General features: G+C 39.1%; 1 protein-coding gene across 1 annotated transcript; it reads left to right on the top strand.

The window, feature by feature from the left end:
* Window positions 1-9,456: 9,456 nt before the first annotated feature.
* Window positions 9,457-11,892, top strand: LOC129775926 (beta-1,4-galactosyltransferase 2). Its single transcript, XM_055781193.1, has 2 exons — window positions 9,457-9,913; window positions 9,971-11,892. Exon 2 carries the CDS (start codon window positions 10,050-10,052, stop codon window positions 11,004-11,006), a length of 957 nt encoding a protein of 318 aa, XP_055637168.1. The 5' UTR covers window positions 9,457-9,913; window positions 9,971-10,049; the 3' UTR covers window positions 11,007-11,892.
* The last annotated feature ends 5,126 nt before the right edge of the window (window positions 11,893-17,018 follow it).

The raw sequence follows: 17,018 nt of genomic DNA, 5'->3' as shown, positions 1-17,018 counted from the left end.
GAAAACTTCCCCCACTAAGGATGAAAGCTACTCCTATCTCGAGTATGTATTATTCTGCGAGCACGAGAATGACTTATCAAACAATTATCGTCAAATGATTCTACAAAAAAAAAACAATTCAGGGCGACCAAACTGGTAGAATGGTTATTTCTAAATTTTCGTAGCATTATAAAATAACATCCACAGTTATAAACAAGCGACTTGAATAAAACTACACACAACCTCCTATAATTTTTTTGAATACGTAAAACAATCAAAAAAATTGAAAAAATTGGTGGCAATATAGCCCGGCTAGAGTAAAATGTTGGTGGCAATATAGATGCCACCTGCCCGTCTAGCGGAAAACGCTTGATAGTAAAAATGTTTTTGTATTTGAAATTTTGAAATGACTGTTTTTCAATAAATTTCAATAAATTTTGAAATGACTGTTTTTCAATAACTTTAAAAGAAAATTGCTGTTGCTGCGCTGAGTTGGGTGTTGTTAACCAAAAAATTGCTCCGAAATGAATAGTTTTTAATTCAAGGTTAAAAGTGATAACGATTTTATTTTTTTCTCTTCTTTAACAATAAAAAGAAGAGAGAAAAATAAAATCGTTGGTGGCAATATAGATGCAGGTACTCGTTAAAGGGTGGAATGGTCCATAACGACGCCAGCCTCGTCCTTACAGTCAGTAGGAGAAGGGAAGGAACGTTAGTATGATATTCGCCGCCCGAAGGTCAGAAGGGTCGCCTCTAGGGTGTGGTTCCCTAGCGAATACCATGGAAGGGAAATTTGTTAGCGGGATATGTTAAAAATCAGGATTCACTGCGGTAAGTGATGTGATTCTGTAAACGCTAACTCTAAACTGCTCGACGAAATGAAATCTCAAAAACCGAAAGTATTTAGGGTAATACACTGCCGGACGTACGGTTTCACTACATATCTCTATTATTTATCGCAAGTACTTTGTATCTAAATTGCAATAGCGATGACGGAGTGCGGAAACCAGAAAAGATAACCGAAATCTTTATATTCTATTATTTATCGTACGTACTATTCGTCGAAATTACTCTCCGCGTTATCTTTGGGAATGATGAAGTAATGAAAGAATTATAAAGCCAAAGAGTAAAAGAATTAAAAAAAATAATTGAATAATCGATGAATTCAAGAAGAATTAAAGAATGAATACAAAAAATAAAATGGAACCAAGAAACACGTAAACACTCAATTTTATGCATCGGCATGTTATTTCGATATGTAGTGAATCAAACTGCAAACCAAACACATAAGAACGCAGTTTCCTTCGTTATCTGAGATCTGCTGTAGTGGACCGAAACCCTGGAAAATGTAGAATAATTACCAATCCACTTCAGATCTCGAATTTAGAATCTGGATAGAGTTATAAAGTTTGAAACTGTCTCACTGGAGAATTTTCAATCCTTCATCAGAAATCCGAATACACGAATTGTAATTCAAAATTGAAACATAAAAACTCAATTATTAAAAAAAATATAGGAGGTTGTGTCCAAGATACGACCGCATTGTTGATGTAGAACTACGCTGTTCGCACGACTACAGTCGATTATATACATGCTGCACCAGCACCATTATTCCACATCTCATAACTACATCAATATATCTTTGGCACCGTATGGAAACAACAACAATGACAACACTTGCATGTATCAAATATCATGCTACATGTTATTTAGTCTCAGTGGAATCACACCTCTAGGCATCGTTCGTACAACGTAAACCAAGCGCCAAATAAGCGTTCGCCATAGCATGCATACAAAGCCATACATTGGTGGCTTGAAACTACTAGGAATATAAACACTTCTCATCATTTTGCGCTATTCTCAAAAGAAACGCTTCTGTTAATATTACTGGCCTCGAAAAAAGTTGCATTACTTTCTCATGCTCGAGAGAAGCGCAGCTGTCACCCTTAGTGGAGGAAGTTTTGCTACTGGTAGGCGAAACCTGGTGACTAAACAAGCGAAATAAACTCTTTTTGTTAATATCAACAACCCCTTAAAACGGTAGCATTGCTTCATTATAATCAAGATTAGCGCAAATGCAATCCTACTTGGATACTACTACCGTATCCAATATTGGATGCATAAAACCTTGTGCCTCCAACGTAACGCTCTCGTTTTCGAAGTTCTCCAAATATTCATTCATTCAGAATTCAGAATCTGAATTCAGATTCAACTTCATACAAATGATCTCTAAATCAACGATAGTCCTACGTCACCCTTGCGGTTATACCATAGATATAACCCACTTCCTGTTTTTTGATAAAACTATCGGTATATTGTTTTTGCATCCAAGGATATAAAACTAAATCCACTAAAAGGCGCAACGAGAAATAATTATTCGCGATGACAAAGGTAACAAAGGGACCATTATCAATCATCAGCATTTATGCCGGGTGGTTTTCTGAATTGTTTTGATTCAGCACGCGGAAATAAATTTATGTGTTTCTACAGTCATGTTTAAATAACAATATAGGGCTCTTGCTGCACATACATGCAGAGCATCTGTTGGGCAAACACTATTTGTTTACATTCGTAGCTTCTATGCAGCAGAAGCTGATTCATTATCAATCGACGTTCTTGTAGATGATTTAAATATATTTGCGATCTCTTTATTAACGCGAAGTATTTCATAGAACTAACATGAACTTTGTGAAACAGTTAGACAGCTATTTACCGAACAAGAGCTTTTGTGTGATGCATATTGCTTAACTTACTAGCATCCATTTCACGATGTTCATTGAGCGACTTTCCCACTAGATTTGAATCGAAAAAATAACAGGAAAGGATTATCAGCATGTTCGAACCTAGATTCAAGACACAGAGGCTCGAGCTCACGTTCGAATGCTTCCTTGTATTTTCCATGAATTAGCCAATTGATGAATTTTCTTCGTTTCCGATCAATTTTCTTATAACCATATTTCACTTCTCCGCAGAGCATTCAGGTACCCGGAAAACATATCTGAGGGTTGTTTGATCTTTATGGCTGTTCTTAATTTCAACATAATCATCTGCCTTTTTGGCGTAATTAACCACCGATTAAGGATATCTGCACACGAATATTCATTATGGTTTACTTCTTCACGAGACCAGCATTTCAGGGCAAAAAACACAAAGCCTAAATGGGAGTACACTTCACATAATCCGGCTGTACAATCGCAATGTGCAATTTGGATTATTTCTGTGAAACTATTTGAATAATCAATCTGCTTCCATTGATATGGATCATAGCCATAATAGAAATATCTATTTTTCTCCGTGTATATGGCTTTGACGCTAAAAGTAAATATTTTTATGTAAAAAGGCATATATTCGCATATTATTAATATAGTGTAGCGCGTAATTTCTATAACTATTTCGCTAAAATAATTATTTAAACAAAGCTCAATCTTGTCGATCCATACAAATCCTTATAAGATTGTGTAATTCCAAGGGTAATAGTAGTAAAAAAACGAATCCGAAGGCTTCTTCTCGGCCAGTTCCTGGTTGCAGTAAGGATTTTACGCCATTACCCAGAGAAGAAAGAAATAAAAACGCTGCTCCTCGATCTTCTTATAGAAAATTCGCGTCTAATCGAAGATTGTTAGTTTTTTCGGACATTGTGAACTTTATATTAAAGATCTTCAATATTCAAGACCCCCTCAGAAGCTTTATTCCTGCCTTGATTTCATCTTTGAAGTCTTATCTTAAGCAATTGACTATTTCATGGCCCCTCCTTGCATCAATCATATCTTTCGATAGATAATTCACCCGACGTAGTAGAAGATATGATCCCTGTGCTACAGTGGAACTGCCGTAGTCTAGTGCCTAAACTAGATTTGTTCAAATTTTTACTTCAAAATTATGACTGTGATATATTTGCCCTTTCTGAAACATGACTTTTTTTTCCGATACAGAACTCAACTTCCACGATTTCAACATTATTAGCCTGAATTGAGATGATTCCTATGGAGGAATATTTTTAGGGATCAAAAAGTGCTACTATTTCTATAAAATTCCTCTCCCAGCTCTATCAGACGTCGAAATTGTCGCTTGTCAAATAACTGCAAAGAATAAAGAACTTTGCATAGTTTCAGTATGCGTTCTTCCAAATACTTCCATCAGCCGTAATCAACTTTGGAATCTAGTTTCGATTCTCTCAACCCCAGTTCTAATTTTGGGTGACATAAACTCCCATGGTACTGGGTGGGCCGATTTTTATGATGATGCTAGAGCGGTTATTTTCTACGATTTATGTGACGATTTTAACTTGACTATCTTGAACACTGGTGAAGCGACACGAATTCCAAAACCTCCGGCTCGAGAAAGTCGACTCGACCTATCTTTTGTTCAAGTTCGCTATCATTAGATTGTCAGTGGAAGGTCATCAATAATCCCCATGGTAGCGGTCACTTGTCAATCAATATATCAATCAAGTTTGACCCGCAACCCTCTGAACCATCTCGAGTTCCATTTGACCTAACAAGGAACATCGATTGGCAAAAATTTGCAACGGCGGTAATAATCAGTTTCGAATCAATAGATATACTTCCACCATTGGAAGAATATCGATTCTTCGTCGATTTGGAAGCTGGAAGAACGAAAAAGAAAAGTTCCAAGCCTGGCTGGCCTGGCTGAGACGATGAATGCGCAAAATTGTGTTTGAAAGATTCTGATGCTTTCAAAGCTTTTCGTAGACATGGAACATCCACACACTTCGAGAAATATTCAAAGCTTGGATTACAGCTTCTCGATATCGCGAAAAGACGCTTGCTAGACTTGTTCAATTCCCTACTATAGAAAACAACATTGTGCCACCCGAATGGAGATAGATCTAAGCCCGGCATACCAGCATCTGACCATAACTCATATCGTCCGATTGCTATGCTCTCGTGCATCAGAAAATTGTTGGAGAAAATGATCCTTCGAAGACTCGATCAATGGATCGAGACAAATAATATGCTATCAAGTACACGCTTTGGGTTTCGCGAGATCAAAGGAACAAACGATTGTCTAGCGTTGCTTTCTACAGATATTCAACCGGCCTTTGCGCACAAAGAACAACTGGCTTCAGTATTCCTGGATATTAAGAGAGCTTTTGATTCGGTTCCCATACAAATTCTTTCAGAAAATCTGAACAGATGTGGACTTCCTGGAGTTTGAATAACTTCTTGTACAATTTGTTGTCAGAAAAGCAAATGAACTTCACCCTCGGACTACTGTCAACTTCCAGAAATAGTTATATGGGTCTACCCCAAGGCTCATGTCTCAGCCCCCTTCTTTATAATTTTTATGTGAAGGTATTGACAGTTGTTTGGCAGAACAATGCACGCTAAGACAGCTTGCAGATGATGGCGTGGTTTCCGTCAGAAGTTCCCATGCCGAAAACTTGCAAAGACCATTGCAAAATTCCCTAGATACAGTAAACATTCACTAACTGGGCGAAAAGAGAAGACCACTTATCGACATTCGCGTTTTAACTGGTCCGGCATGTTAAACGTCAAATAAAATCGAGGGAAACTTCAATGAATTGTTTGATTCGCTTAGTTCCTGTAATTGGATAAATAAAATGATTCCAATGGAAGTTTCGCATTGAGTGCGACAACAGGTATGACATATGATTTGAGAAAATTGTTTTTCTGTAGTTTAATCAATGTTTTTGTCGTGCGAAAATAATGTCAACATTCATAACATTTAAAATTACATTCGAATGCCCCTCACAGCAAATCTTCCATTTGAATATGGCGTCGATTGTTTACGAAATTGTGCTTTTTAACTGGTCCAAGGACCAGTTAACGTTCGCCCAGTTAAATAGCAGACCAGTTAAACCAGGACCAGTTAGCGAACGATTACTGTAACTTGTCTTCCTGGGCAAGGATCGTAGGGATCGCATTCTCACCGCAGAAAACTGAACTGGTAGCGTTTACTCGAAAGCGGTCCCCAGCCCAATTGCAACCTATGTTTTTGGCCAGAAACATTACCCAATCATTGACCTTCAAGTACCTTGGTGTCTGGTTTGATTCAAAATGCACTTGGAATTCCCACTTCATTTGAAGCAAAAAACGTATTTGAAGCAAAAAATGTCAAAAGAGGGTCAACTTTTCCCGCTCGATTTGCGGCACGTGGTGGGTGGCTCATCCGGGAGATCTCATAACGCTTTATAACACAAATACAAAAAAAATTATAGGAGGTTGTGTCCAAGATACGACCGCATTGTTGACGTAGAACTACGCTGTTATTTTATATAAGTCGTTTATTTATACCTTTGGATATTATTCTTTAATGCTGTGATATTTTAGAAACAATTGCTTAGTAGAATATTCTCTGAAATGGTTTTTTCATTGTAGAATCAGTTGACGATAATTGATTGATGATTCATTCTTGCCCTCGCAAAACAATACACTAGCTGATCGTATGTCGCAATTTATTTCATGTCAATGCATTACAAATTTACCTCGAACGCTATTCCGGCTACAGTCGATTATATACATGTTGCACCAGCACCATTCTTCCACATATAACTACATCAATATGTCTTTGGCACCGCATGAAAACATTTAGTATTGTCTCAAAGGAATCGCACCTCTAGGCATCGTTCACGTAAACGTAAACCAAGCGCCAAACAAGCGTTCGCCATAGCATGCATACAGAGCCATACATTGGTGGTTTGAAACTACTAGTAATTTAAAGACTTCTCATCATTTTGCGCTATTCTCAGTAGAAACGCTTCTGTTAATATTACTGGCCTCAAAAAAAGTTGCATTACTTTCTCATGCTCGAGAGAAGCGCAGCTGTCACCCTGAGTGGAGGAAGTTTTGCTACTGGCAAGCGAAACTTTATCACATACACAATTCTAGAACGACATTTATTTTCTTGGTGACTGAACAAGCGAAATAAACTCTTTTTGTTAATAACAACCTCGAAAACAGTAGCAATGCGTCATTAATCAATATTAGCACAAATGCAATACTAGTTGAAGGCAGTTTTGCGACTGGCACGCGAACCTAAATAACTTATATCATTCCAGTAAAACATTCAAGATACTTGGTATTCCCCAAATAATTTTTTGGCGCATAGCCTTAACGCCTGCTTCACCATAACGTCAGTTTAATGCATTAATGCATTCTAAAAAGGCACCAACGAAGCCCTTATGATTACGGAAAACAATCAATGTTAACTGCTTGGAAAAAGACTGAATTATGCCACACAGCTTGTACTCTGCTGTAACACCCATCTGTAGAGTTGTGATGAAGCAAACTCAGTAACGGCTAGATAGTACGGTGAATTGCCTAAATAATGTCATCCGTGTAAGTGGAGAGTTTCTTGGTACTAGAGCAACGAGGCTATAATTACACACATATACACGCACATAAGTAACGAGCGTGACGATGGATGTGTTGCACGAGGAACGGGCAGTTCGGGGAGTTGATAGTAAGCCCGACTGGCGAATGGACGTTATAGCGACAGAGTGCAATAGGCGTTGACTGGCGAATAAAAGCGTGAGGGACTTGTGGCGCGACGACTGCTGGGATTGTACACCATCGATGCGAATTCGCTGATGAGTTTGTTAAGAGTGACCGCCTTCACCACCAGCGGGGGGAGCTTGTTATTGGTTGCTGCCTGGGTAACGGCGTTTACATTTTCGACCGACGTGCCGAAATCGTCTACTTCGCTGTTGTTCCATGCGGTGTCACATTCGCGAAGGCTCGGTTCAGTGCGAGCGCTTTTCACTACACCAACATCGCGTGCATCATTAGATGACGCTTGTCTCGAAATGTTTTTGGCCCTTGGCAATTGCAGGGCTCGAGCCTGCCTTCCTCTTCTTCTTGCTCATCACACACTACGCGAAGCGTCCAATTTATGACGCGGAAAGAAAAACACACGATACGAATAACGCGAAAAACAAACAGAAAAACCCAAACGACGATATCCAAGTTGGATTACCACTGGTGAGGTCCAATCTTAGATCGAAGCGCAGCGAAAGCAAAGTGAACTGGATTGCTCAACAGTCCGATGCCGAATGAAAGTTTGCCTCAGCGAGATCCACTGTTTATACTCTAGGCAAGTATTCCCCTTCATTCTTCTACTTTTCCTTTATTCACGGAGACTTAAATCCTACGATTTGCCCTCCGTTGGTCGTCGATAAGTTGCTCGTTATTGACAGCTCTGTTCAGAAAAACACACACATGAACAGAACAAATATATGGGAAAATGGAAACACTTAAAGTTTTCATGAATTTTAAACATTTACAAACCAGGGGATTCTAATGTATAGCATATTTGAATAATCTTACGGAATTTCCGATTCGTTTAGTATGTAAATCGCCAAAATCCGTTCGCGGCAAAAATAGTTATTAACGTTAACTTTATTTCATAAAAACGTGACCTGTTTTCTGATTTGGCACCCTTAATGAAAGACGTAGTTCTACGTCAAAAAAAAGAAAAAAACAAACACAAATACAAATCCATTCTGGAGTATGGCTCTTTCTGCTTTCTCTCAGCAGCTAAAGTCTAAAAGTGGAACGAATCCAATATCATTGTCTGCGTACAGCTCTCGGCTCTATGCACTCAACCCATAACATGAGTCTCGAGGTTCTAGCAGGAGTAACACCTCTACCAAACCGCTTCTGAGAATTTTCTCTCAGAATACTGGTGAAATGCGGAGTTACGGACACACTTGTGATTGAAAACTTTGAAAAAATTCTTTATCTAATATACATTCTTGATTTATGAGAATTTATCACCATTATATTTTATCAGATATTTGTCTTCCATCGTTTACTTCAGACCGTGCTCACTTCACCATCAGCAGTTCCTCAATTGAATATGATATGTCGATGAAACAAACAACTCTTGGGATTTCAATGAAAGTCATTGAATTTTATTATTTAAATGCTAGAACCCCGTAGTCCTGACCCTTATTCAACATTACTAATAAATAGACTTTTTTTTCAGCTATTCGCGAATGATTTTGACTCCGAAATTTGGAACTAAGAGATATGTTGGCATAAAAAATACAACCAAAATCGAAACAAAAGCCGAGACACAAAGCCCAGACAAAAACCCAACGAACCGTCCCTCTCCGTCAATTTTTCTTTTCTACAAATCCTGCCGGTCGTTTTCGTTGAACGTATGCTGACGGGTCGTTACGTTGCTGGTGTATGTGAATGTTTTCATGAGAATTGCATGGTAGAATCATTGACGTATCGTGACGTGACGGGACGTGAACGTGACGTGTATGTTGTATGTGAATCGCACTTAAGTGTTTCCGAGATAACCTTTTGAATTGAGGTTTTTAGATAAGAATGTACCACACTCCACAGGTAGATGTATTGTCTATTTTCCGCAATTACGTTTCTCTTGGCGCGAATTTTGTCTTTAGTATTATGCTATTTTGGGAATGTTTGAAATATGATACATAATTGCTAAATAAATGTTGGATTATTGTCTGAATATGTGTGATTTGATCCTATGTGATCCTCAAAAATACCATAGAATGTTTTGAACCAGTACAATACTTGAATTACTCTTCTCGTGTTTGTATACATACAACATGCAAGTGTGTTCGTGTTGTTATGATTGCCGCATGCTAGAGCTATACGTGCGGTATCCCATCCAAAGCAGCAGCAGTGACAGAGGAGGAAATCAAACTAGCACAATCCGGTGGCAGTTTTCCAATAATTCACGATAGATCAATCGGAAGTCGAAAGAAAAAATGGGTTTTCACAAAACCACCAGTATAAGTCCTCCTGTGCATTAACAGATAATATTTCATCTAAGTTTTAATTTCCACTTCAATTTCTCTCGAATCGATAAATTCTATGCGGTCGTCTGTTTCCGGAGTGTGCCACTGTATCTGCTAGTCGCCGGAATTGTCGCAAGTTGCAGTCGTCGGTGACTCAATCTTCCGTCCTTTCAGGTAACTTCTATTGTGTAATAGAAAGATGAATTGTGTCATAGTTCGTGTCCTCTGCAGATTTTGGAACAAATAGCGGCAGCAGCTGCAGCGATAACCAGCTTGACGAGAGAGGCGGTGGTGCGCGTGACCGAGAGGTATGATAAAGTTCCGCATTTCATCGCGACAGGTGTATGCTGTTGTTGGCTACGGTTTGCTGTTGGTGTTTTTGTTATGGCCGGATCGTTTCGCGAGCCGGTATGAATATATTGATGGAGAGGAGATATATGACCAGCTGGTACGGAAAACAACCAAGAATGTCAGTCTAATGCGAAACGGCATTCGGTGTGATTACAGTGATGTGATTGAGGAAAATGTGTACCTTTATCGGAGGCCTTTCACCGAGGAGATTATTAATAATAATGTTAAATTAGGCGGCGAATGGTATCCGGAAGACTGTCTTCCTAGCTTCAGCACGGCAATTATAATCCCATATCGACAGCGCGAGCAACAGCTTGGCCAGTTCCTGATGTACATGCACAACTATCTCCGCCGACAGAGGATCCACTATCGGGTTTTTATAATCGAACAGTATGATCCTAAACCCTTCAACCGGGCAAAGCTTTTCAATATTGGCGCGCTCATTGCGATGAAATTGGACTATCCGTGCTTGGTGTTGCACGATGTGGATCTCATGCCGCAAAATCTAGGCAATCTGTATGCTTGCTCGCAACGACCCCGACATATGTGTTCAAGCTTGGATGTGTTCCGGTATAATTTGCCCTACAGAGGACTTTTCGGTGGGGCGACTGCTATCCAGTCTAACCAATTTATGAAAATTAACGGCATGTCCAATATGTTCAGCGGCTGGGGCGGCGAAGATGATGATTTCTTCGCTCGCTTGAAGAACAAAAAGATCGATATATGCCGGTTTAGTCCCCAATACAGCCGATACACTATGCTCAAGCATCGCAAGGAGAAACCGAACAAAGATCGGGTTGCGTTTTTAAGGAATGGTCATCTGAGGTACCATTCCGATGGGTTGAACTCGCTAGTTTATAAAGAGGTCGGGTACAGACTGGATAATTTGTTCACACATGTGTTGGTAGAAACGTAAGTTGAAACCAGTACTTGAGTATTTCACGATTTTTTTTCGCGGCAAACACTTCTACATAGTATTATAGTTTAGACACCGTAACTAACCGAAGACATACTCCATAACTGAAATATAATACGCAATAACTTGGATTTTCAACTTCAGAGAAATGTACTTCCCAAAGCACGAACAAAATTGCTCGCCAATAACTCCAACATGCTTTTCACAAGACTAGATTCTATACTTATCACACAAAAGATTGCAATAACCGGAAACGTCAATTGTCGAAGTAAAACAAACAATAACAGTAGATTGCGGAGCAATAATTTTAAAATGTGATTTTAAAGAGACTAGCAACTCTCATCATGCCTTATGCGGCTCCGGAACACAAAACAGCGGCGTTTGTTTTGAAGTTGTTAAAACACCACACTTGTAGCGTTTTAAATGCGAGAGTTATTATTATAAGGGAACACCCTAGAGTATGCAGCTAGTGAAAAAAAAGAAAGGAGTAGGATGTATTTCACATTCGAAATCCATTAGTTTTACGATAAGCTGTTGATTAAGTGAAATGAAACCTAAAACTAGTACGTAAGTAGGATTTTCCAATTATCCAATCTGCAAGCAGCAAAAATATCAACGGTCCGGGGTATTAGGTCGAAAATCTCTTTCGCTTGTTCAAACAATGAACCTTTCCATACTTTTGAGAGTAATGAGGAGCAGGAGGGTACCATTTCTATAAATCACGCAATGTGAATAAAAAAATAAAAAAACAGGAAGTGGGTTATATTTATGGTATAACCGCAATGGTGACGTAGGACTATCGTTGATTTAGAGATCATTTGTTTGAAGTTGAATCTAAATCCATCCTGAATGAATGAATAAATACATATTTGGGTGACTTCAAAAACGAGAGTGTTACGTTGGAGACTCAAGGTTTTATGCATCCAATATTGGATACAAAAAACCTTGTTCTGAGAATAATCTTCAGAAGCTTTCCTGCTAACTGCACTTGATTGACAAATCACAAAACCAAATGTATGTGGTCGCAGTATTATATGGATAGAAAACATTAACATTCCAAGGGGAACTGGCAGATTATTTTTCAGCAACGATCATTTCTTTCCAGGTTTCCTCTCGATAACCAGCAAACGAAAAGAGTTGCGCGCGTGTATGTGTGTGTGTGTGTGGCGGCTGCTTCTATGTCTTCCCGAGGAACCGTATTTCGATGCTGATACTCTCTTGGTCATGAGAGTATCACGGCTTTTCTGCGCTCCCTCACAGTTAAAACAAACTGATTGCATTTCAGGTCAGGTCAGGCCAGGTAATGAATCCCTCGATCCCTCGCCGTTCAGCTCGTTCAGTAACGATGTTGTCTTGTCGATGTCCTCAGGCGTCGTGCACAATTACGTAACGCTAAAAATCCGAATTTTGAACCCCCCCCCCTTTCGTAACGCAATTTCCTATCTCTAATAAACAGAAAGTAACGCAACATCTACCCCCTCCCCCCTTATCGCGTTACGTAATTTGTGCACGACGCCTCACGAAAAATGAATCGGTTTCACCACCAGAATATCATTTCAGTATGCTTCTCGTGCGTGATTGAATCGAGAGAAGGTGTGGTTTACGATGGCAATTTGGAAGGCAAACTAGAGGAGAATGAACTCTCTGAGTATGAAAATTTCGGCGACTGAGCAATAATCGATTGAAAATTATATAATTTTCGCGATACGAAACATTTTCCGTTGCGCGCGCATACAATATTAGATACGAAAATATCCTACTGATGGGAAAGAATAATCTTCCAAAGCTTTCCAGCTAATTACACTTGATTGAAAAATTACGAAATCAAATGTATTTGGTCGCTGTGTTATATGGTTAGAAAACATTAAAATAAACTCTTTCGCATGAATGTATTTTTCAATTCCTAGGGAACTGGCAGATTGTTTTTCAGCAACGATTAGATCTTTCCGGAATTTTCTCGATGCTGTATGGCATCCAAACGAAAATTCTCGTTTCAGTTTAGCCTGCAAAAAACTTTTCTGAACTCTAATCCATCAAATTTGGAGCCCTGAAAAGGGCCGTTGATTATATGCTAAGCTAATATAGCACCCTCTCCTTGGATTCGACGGGCCAGCTGTATGTCCTTGGGCATGATGTGACGCGTTTTGCATGGATAGCACACAAATTTGTATCTTCGAATAAGCCTCCTGCAGCGTCATAACCGCGGAACTTTGGGAGCGCAAGTCGGTTTTGAAGTCCTGAGCAATTTCACGAACCAAATGCTGCAAAGGTAGCTTGCGGATCAGCAATTCGGTCGACTTCCGATAGCGATGAATTTCACGCAAAGTTCCCGGTCGATAGCGATGTGGCTTCCTCACCTATCCCTGCGGCTGGTGCGCTTATCCGAGCTGCTTTCGTGTGCCTTAACACCGAAAGACTAACGAGCTGTCTGCTTGGTCCCAAACAAACGAGTCGTCACGGTGCGAGAGTAGAGTAAGAAATGAACGAAAGCAAAGGAAGCGTCATTTTATAAACCATAAAAGTATAGAATCTAAACCCCACCCTTATTATATTCGTTGCTTACCCTGAGAGAGAAACGAATAACATCGAAGTAAGTATACAGTAATGTATTTGAATCCGGACACTTTGCGTTACATTTAATACCATACCGCAGCCACAACATTTTCTGCATGTTGAATTAATGCGATTGATTAGTAACTATCATGAAACTATCAGTAACTATATTAGTAGCTATTATTCGCATAAATTCAACATGAAAAAAATGTTATGGCTGTGGTATGATATTGAATGTAATGCAAAGTGTCCGGATTCAAAAGCATTACTGTAAAAAAGAGTTAACTCGACTGAAATTTTTTCGGTTCGGCCTGCAAAAACGAAATTAAGAGCCCCCGCCGACTGCAGACTGACTTGTCGACCGATAGTTCGGTCGGCTTCTTAATCAGTACGGAGAAAAAAAGTCTGTAGTGTACAGCATAATGCATAGACGTAAGTATGAGCTTCCCCATCTCACATTCCAAGGCACACGAAGTCAGCTCGTATAAGCGCACCAGTAGCAGGATAGGTGGAGAAGCCACATCGCTATCGACCGGGAACTTCGCATGAAATTCGTCGCTATCAGAAGTCGACCGAATTGCTGATCCGCAAGCTACCTTTGCAGCATTTGGTTCGTGGAATTGCTCAGGACTTCAAAACCGACTTGCGCTTCCAAAGTTCCGCGGTTATGACGCTGCAGGAGGCTTATTAGAAGATACCAATTTGTGTGCTATCCATGCAAAACGCGTCACATCATGCCCAAGGACATCCAGCTGGCCCATCGTATCCGAGGAGAGCGTGCTATATTAGCTTAGCATATAATCAACGGCCCTTTTCAGGGCTCCAAATTTGATGGATTAGAGTACAGAAAAGTTTTTTACAGGCCGAACTGAAAGGAGCATTTAGCGAAAATCGTGGTTTCGATAATAATTCGTTACCGATAGGTGCCATGGATATGGATTTCCTTATGAAGAATATGAAATACATGACATGATGTAGTGAATATATCCGAAGAAATCACTTTGGTGAAACTGCATTATAAAATTATTTGTGTACGAATGCCGCAATCGATAGTCGACTCTAATTTGCGTTGGGTAATTTCCTCGGAGGACTCGATTCCTCCTTTGAGCATTAATAATCTCTTTCTGGCAAAACGATGTGGTATGAATCACATTATTTGAATGATAGAATGAAGAAGTTTTCTGCCAATTTCCTTCAACCTCCACAATCTTTCTCCCGTTTGTCGTTTTCGCGTTCGCTAATCCTTTCTCACAACACCCATTTCTAGTTTGAGAAATTGTTGAGTAAACATTGTTTGCCAGTGCGCGTAGAGCGGGAATTCCTAAAGACTCATTGCACCTCTAATAAATTACCGAAAGACGTGATCTTACGTTGATCGCACTTGATTGAAAAAATCCAAAACGAAATGTGTTTGGTTGCAGCATTATATGAGTAGAAAGCAAATAATCGCTCGAAAATGACTTGATTTTCGCGATGTGAAACATTTTCCGTTTTTCATGTTATGCATCCAATATTGGATACGAAAATTTCCACTGATGGGGAAAAAAATATTCAGAAGCTTTCCTGTTAATTGCGATTGATTGAAAAATAACAAAACCAAATGTATTTGGTTGCAGTGTTATATGGATAGAAAACATTAAAAAAAACTATTTCGCATGAATGTATTTTTCAATTCCCAGGGGAACTGGCAGATTATTTTTCAGCAACGATGATAGCAACGAGAATTCCGCGCGTGTATGTGTGTGTGTGTGTGTGGCGGCTGCTCCGATGTTTCAAACGGAACCGTGGCATCACTCTCCTCCTGACGGATTCCCTTTTGGCCTTAGGTGCACAAACAGGCTCTTGGTGACACCGTTCATCAGCGCTTTCATGATAAACGAAATTAGCTTCACAACAACAGCGTCAACATGCTCCAATCGCTGTTCAATCATAACTGAGTGGGTTTACGAGCGGCGCTCGCTTATATACCGATTGGTGATTTCAATAGCCTGTTTTGAAAGCAATTTTAAGACTATTGAAACAAGTTTTTGGATGAAAAAGTAACAAGTATATGACGCGTAGACATTTTATCTTTCAAATGAAGTGTTTATCATACCATTTCGTTCAGTTGTTTAAGAGCTATTAACGCTCAAAATCTCGGTCTCCGGCGTAACGCTTTCGTTCTCGAAACTTTGGTTTTACACCCCGGTATAGAAATGAAAGACGTAGTCCTACGTCAAAATATACAGAATTTTGATAGGATCAAGCTAGAATCACAATAGTATCTACCGTTATAGAGGCGAATGAACTGCAAAGTTTGAATCCTCCTCAATGCTAACGAAGAAGACCTACCGCCGGTGCTGTAAGTTGACATATAACATTGGAGCAAAAAAATATCAACGCTGCATGCATTACCAAACATATTTCAATACCTTGTCACAACCTTGCATAAGTATAGCATTGGAAGAGAAACAAGGAAGAATAATGCAATTTGTTATTCTAGTGAATAAAAATACAAACCCTGAGGAAAAATTTAAAAAAATAGGCTTGTTCTTTCACATAGGAGAATCAAGGTAAAACCGACACCCTAAAGATTTCCCCATATTTCTTCGACTTCAAATCGTTACAGAATCTCCCTTAACTCTTTAACGGGCCGTGAGAACTAGGCACGTGATCAACGCAAACTATAATACAACATATTTACAATATTTTTATTTACAAAATATTAACAAAAAAAAATTACATGCTAAAATACCCAAAACTTTTTTTTTTCAATACGCAAAACCACTGCCCGTAAAAGGGCTAGCGTAAAATGTTGGTGGCAATCAGTTGCCACATTTTTATTTGTACCAGAGGGGTTCAAAATCTTTCCCATCTGTATTTTTTTCTAAAAAATCTGTACCGTAAACCAGGGTAAACCATTTCAGAAAAAATGTGAATATTTCCGATTTTTAAATGTTAGATTTATACCCAATTATTTTTAAAATCGGTACTGGTGCTAAAATCACAAAACGTTATGAAAAGTTTTGTTCAAAAAAAAAAAAATCCTCAAGCGTTTATTTGGAAATTTTTTAGCAGAAAATTTCAAAATGTAGCTTCGGGGTGAAATTGATCAATCTATGTTTTATATGAGTTTTTAGTATCATATGCACAAAAACGTATAGAAAATCAATTATTTTGAGGATACTAAAACCTGATTTAATCCACCTAAAGGTGTGGTCATGCCTTCCATAATTCGATTTGAACACTGATCTGCAGGTCATCCAGAGACCATTCGGGTTATCCAATTGTGGCCAAAAACCCTTGAAATAGTCACCAATGAGTTAGTTTTGACAAACCAAGACGATCGATATGTCGCATGATGGGATTTGGTTCTGGTCATTCTTGGTGCTTTTTTGTGAAAAAGTTTTTTAATTACCTGTTTGAATAGTAATTACAAGTATTCGATTGCTTATTCAACTCATCAAGTATCGGTTAGAA

Source organism: Toxorhynchites rutilus, chromosome 3 (assembly GCF_029784135.1).
Source record: "Toxorhynchites rutilus septentrionalis strain SRP chromosome 3, ASM2978413v1, whole genome shotgun sequence".
NCBI lineage: Eukaryota > Metazoa > Arthropoda > Insecta > Diptera > Culicidae > Toxorhynchites > Toxorhynchites rutilus.
This window is presented reverse-complemented; position numbering and strand designations above follow the sequence as displayed.

What these genes read in the sequence shown, in the direction of transcription:
- LOC129775926 (XM_055781193.1), top strand. Translation starts at nt 10,050, where the DNA reads ATGATAAAGTTCCGCATTTCATCGCGACAGGTGTATGCTGTTGTTGGC.